This window comes from Montipora capricornis, chromosome 5, assembly GCF_036669925.1.
Source record: "Montipora capricornis isolate CH-2021 chromosome 5, ASM3666992v2, whole genome shotgun sequence".
NCBI lineage: Eukaryota > Metazoa > Cnidaria > Anthozoa > Scleractinia > Acroporidae > Montipora > Montipora capricornis.
In genome coordinates, this window is record NC_090887.1 from 2,647,394 (window position 1) to 2,652,393 (window position 5,000).

The 5,000-nt window shown below is 41.5% G+C and overlaps 1 protein-coding gene and 1 long non-coding RNA gene across 2 annotated transcripts in view; both read right to left on the reverse strand.

Annotated features, from left to right (window-relative positions):
- LOC138049110 (uncharacterized) overlaps window positions 1–1,905 on the reverse strand; it is a 7,553-nt gene extending 5,648 nt beyond the window's left edge. Inside the window, exons 1-2 of the mRNA XM_068895236.1 lie at window positions 1,108–1,905; window positions 767–817 (exon numbers count right to left, since the gene is read on the reverse strand). Coding sequence (XP_068751337.1) covers window positions 767–817; window positions 1,108–1,824 — 768 coding nt within the window. The 5' untranslated portion in view covers window positions 1,825–1,905. The remainder of the gene's footprint in view (window positions 1–766; window positions 818–1,107) is intronic.
- A 1,775-nt stretch (window positions 1,906–3,680) lies between these two features.
- The window catches only part of LOC138049113 (uncharacterized), a 48,635-nt gene continuing 47,315 nt past the window's right edge, over window positions 3,681–5,000 (reverse strand). The window contains exon 7 of the long non-coding RNA XR_011132301.1: window positions 3,681–5,000. This exon is cut by the window's right edge and continues 484 nt beyond it. This is a non-coding gene — a long non-coding RNA (uncharacterized lncRNA).

Below are 5,000 nucleotides of genomic sequence, written 5' to 3' on the forward strand. Positions count from 1 at the left end.
AGGGGCAGTTTGGATGGATTTTCGATCGAGAAGTTTAAGAAGAAGCGTGAATCTTTCGGCCATTCTCCTGCGAAGTTTGAAAGCGGAACGATGCGATTTTCTGGCGAAAAACCGCTCCAGCGTTGGAGCTGTTCAAAAATTAGCTCCCACCCTTGTCCTTCTGTTGAGAGGCACAGTAAACAGCGAACTCGAAATCTTCAAAATCGCACAAAATACCATTTATGAGGTGAAAGAACGACAGTACTGCGCAGGTAAGGTGAGACAACGTTTATTTAGCATTGTTCCATGCACATATTTATCGACATATCGCTATACAGAAAAAACAAACGGTGAATCCAACACATTTATTATAAAATTACAAACGGTTACACAAACAAATTTTGTGGACAACCTGTGGTTGAGACTAGAATGGATCTGCTATATTCAAGTCGGACACTTAATGACAAATAGACAACGTTTCTTTAGGCTGGCGAGATGAAGATGCTACATGAATATAAACGTCACTCCCGACGGTCATTAGCAACTAATCACTCTCGAACAAGTGCTCATGCTTAAATAGTGCAGATTAGTACTCAAAAAGTACAAACGATACACTTTTGGCGCGTGGAACGACCGGTTTTCGTCGCCTTGTTTGGCTCTAAAGTCGTTTGTTCTGTAGTTTTTGTAAGTTCCCACCTGACAGTGGCGGCTGCTGACACAAAATGCATGTATAGGACTTTGCTCCTGATATTAGATTCCACTGATGACCTTATGCTTACAGGCCTACCTTTTGTAACAATGCATATTCCTCTTCTGAGAAAGTAGATGTGCTTGAATTCTAACGTAAGGAAACAGAGGCTATTTAGTGCTATTTGACAACTGCTTACCACATAGATATCATTGTTATAAAAAAAACTGAAAAGTTCGGAACCATTGTTGGGGACTAACATAGCTTAACATATTAAAAGACCGAAAGGGTTTCAACTCAGAGTATGGACCTACAATGAAGCCGAGGTTAGCAAGGGGCCTATTTGTCTACCGATTAATTTTGAAAAAGATTTTGAAAAAAAGTTCGGCTTGGATCAAAGGATTGTCAGCTTAAAACAAAACAAACAAATTCCAGTTTACCTTGTCCTTTGTCACATCGTTTGAGTCACCCCCTCGAAATTGCGGAGTTACTCTTTTACTGGTCTCGATGAAAGCTTTGCATGGCACTTTCAAATGCGACGACTGAGAAAAGTCCTGTAAATCATTTATATCTGCTCTTTCCCCCTCGCCGTGTTCCGATCCAGTAAACGACCTTGAACGTATTCGGTACTCGATAAATCCTTTCGGCTGAGGTGTCGCGATAACAAGACCGTCGGGACTTGTAGTGGAAAGCCTTGGCGATCTTCGGCCTGTCATCGGCGATAAACCTATCTGAGGATCGGAAATACTTCGACCATGAACTTCAGGCCTCTTTAGTGTCACCATGGCTTGAGGCTTTTCCGGAGATGATTGGAGCTGCTCGGTTGACGACGATTCACTCGATGGCACCTCCTTCGCTTTGCGATATCTCGCCCGCGCGTTATGAAGTCTTTCATACTGAAGATCCGTAATGCGGGAAATGCTTTGATCTTCGTTCGACTTGCATGAATTTGATCTCGAGGCAGGATACGACGACTCTCCGTCAAAAACACCACTCCCGCTACTCGAAAAACTACTCTCTCTGCTGACGGAATTGGAAGCTCTTAACTCGACACTACTAAAGCTACTTTCACGGCTGACATTCGTCCTAGTGCTTCTAGTATCACGGACTGAGTTCTCGTTCTTTAAATCAACAGGCATTGCTTCGTGGTCGTTCATATCACTAAGGGCATAGTAGAATGACTCAATTTCAAGTCGTTCGCCTTACTTAAGCATCTGCCCTCGATGTTAGAGTAAACACAAATCAATTTAAGCTACGTGTGAATATATAATTTACTTTAAAGAGTCAGTGAAATTGACACGATTTGTTTGTTCGGCGACAAAGGGAAATTAACTTAGGAATTTCATGATTGATGTCAAACCTCACGAGCACGGTCTTTTTAATGAAGATATTTAGTCGAGTAAGTAAACATTGATCATTCCTTCTTTGAAATTCCTTCACAAACAGTTCCGTAGTGTTCCTTTCCTGATCTTGAATTTGTTGATTCGGAACAATTTGTCGCGCCAGAAGGCAATGAGGCCATTCTAAAAGCGCATTGTTGTTTTTGGTGTCCGGAAATATTCTTCAAACAAAAAGCAGCTTTGAACAGTTTCAAAACATATTTTCGAACAATCGACCCAATTGGATACTTCTGCTTGCGGTATAAATTTGGAACCAAAAAAAAAGAAAAAAAAACTTGTAGGTTTAGTTTCGAGTGTACGGAATTCACCCAATATGGATTTTGAGATAGAAGAGGAAGGGCAGAAGATTCTCAACAATCCACACTTTCAAGGCTATAATCCAAGCAAACGAATTAACCCCACTGCCCAAAGACGCAATGTTGAGAATTTTGCAACCGTGACTTAATTTAGCAGAAATCATTTCTAGTTATAAAATTCTAAGGGCTAATCTCAGTTTGACTTAAGTGGTAAGAGGACAGGTAATTTGCAAATATAAATCTCAGTATTCTCTTATTTACATTATACCGTTTCTTTGAAAAGAAATGTGCTACGAGGATAACAGCGAAAAAAACCACCACTTTGTTGCGAATTTTCTATAATAAAAACTTCTTCAGAAATAAAAAGTCCAACGTCAACAGCACACCCCAACGCTACTCCTTAGTATCTGGCTAGAGATCTTCTCACTGCTTTTTCCTCCGGCCGCGCTTTAGCCATTTGATGAGGGCCAGTCTCGAGCTTCTCAAGTTGCCTCGTTTATGCCCGAAAACAATTCTGGGTAATTCTGCCATTCCATGACAAGGGAAGCCCCCCGATTCTCATTTCATTGATCAAGTATCGGGTCACCCAGTCCTACCAGCAAAATACAGCACTGACTGAAGTTTTTAGCTTTCAAAACTCGCCCAAATTGTATCGGTAGGTGCTGGAATTCGTCCACAGAAAGGCCAGAGAGCCACCTTCACTCGTAAACCGCCATGTTTACAACAGAGCATTTTGGGCGTCCCAGTCTGCATGAAACCATCTCTCACCTCTGTCTCGAGAAGACCAGACACGCACGGTTTTTACGTTACGTTTATGCCTGTAGAATCAACTGAAATCTCAATTCCTTGTAAAAAGTTATAACCAGCATCTTTATTATTTTGGTAGGCTAGGTATCGGAGAGCCTGAACATTTACGAATTCGCTGACGGAATGTCTTTGAACATGAGAGAAAAATGCATTACCTCCAGACGTGGCGCTGGAGCGTCGTACCAAACAAGTCATCCCGGGATTTCGGCCCGTGCGATCGCTTTTTTTCTTAGATCGCTTTTTGATTCGCAGTTGGCCCTTCGCTGCTTTCTGCTACCGACCTCGCCTCCCGGTACGGCATTGAGGGAGGGATATGTCGGCCCCTAAACCATATGAGACAAATCCCACGCCTACTCACAGCTCTAGACGACCCTCGTCATTACAATTAGGGTAAGAATTCGATCGCTTATCATATTCAAGAGAAAAGCCATTTTATCTGCCATATGGTAAGCACTGGAATCGCAGATTACAAAGTGCACGCACGCGCCCTGCTGAAGGTAACATACATAGTTACATGCATAAACTTTATTTCATCTCGAATTTCAGAATAACTGCAAGAGCCAATGTCTTCGAGATATTACATTTACAACTAAAATACATAGCATATACAGTTACATAACTAAATACATAATATTTAAAGACATATTGATTAAAAAGAAAAGCCGCCGTACAAAATGCGGTCTTGGATTCTCCAGTTTAAAACCAGTAAACTCACTGGTACGGAAAAAATCAGGCAGCGCATTCCGCAAATAATATTTAGCTGGTTCGTAAGAACAAGAACTAAGACCATAACTGGTTGTTCTAGGTTTATTGATGGACAGAATGAAATTTCCGCGAAGACCACACATAAGAAGATTTTGAATGTGCTTATTGCATAGAGATATAGACTAATGATCCAAAATTCTTACCAATGAAAGTCCGCCCAGGAGTTCCGTACCCAGGTTCCGGCGGTAATAGGGAATTTCAGAAATAGGGAGTTTAAGAAACGACGACGGCTACGGCAACGCCAACGCCAAAAAGCAGTAATATTATTGGTTGAAAAAACCAAAATGATCGTGCTGCACGTGCGGCACGCATTTTTGAACATTTCTCTCCCGCACTCGTCCACAACGTGGACAAACTACAGTGAATCTTTCAGTCTCACTCTTTACTTCAAATCCGTCCGTACCAATCCAGTTATAGGACACTTCGCTCATATTGAATAATATAAACAAGATTGAATAATCCCGAAATACTTAGATTAGCTCAAACCTATATTTTGAAGTGACGCTTTCGTCCCCCTAGCCGTCGTAGTTTCTTAAAATCGCTAATAAGGACGGCTACGACAACGCCACAAAGCAAGAATGTGATTGGTTAAAAGAGAAAAAAGAACCGTTCTGCACGTGCGGCACACATTTTGTTGGAGTACTCTGCATAGCAACAACGTGAAATCACTAAATTTAAGGTTTTAACGACAACGCGAGCGTACAAACGCGAATCTTTCATTCTATATTTTTACTCTGAAACCGCTCGTATAAATTCGATTCTAGGTTAACCGCGAAATAACCGCGAGAGATTTAGGATTGTGCAAAGTTCCGTTTTGAAGAGAGGTTTTCGTTTTGTTTGTTTGTTATTTATTTGTTTGAGCAGGTTGAAGTTTTGGCATGCAGCTATTCAGCTAATGTTGACCTGCTATATGCACCTAACCATATACACACATAGGACAGCCACAACACCGGGAACTTCATCCCCTACTCTTCTCGAATAGTGTGTGGGTTCTTTAACGTCCCACAGGGAGCTAATGAACATGGAAGTTATTTGTGAGATGGGACCTCCGGCTTATCGTCCTTA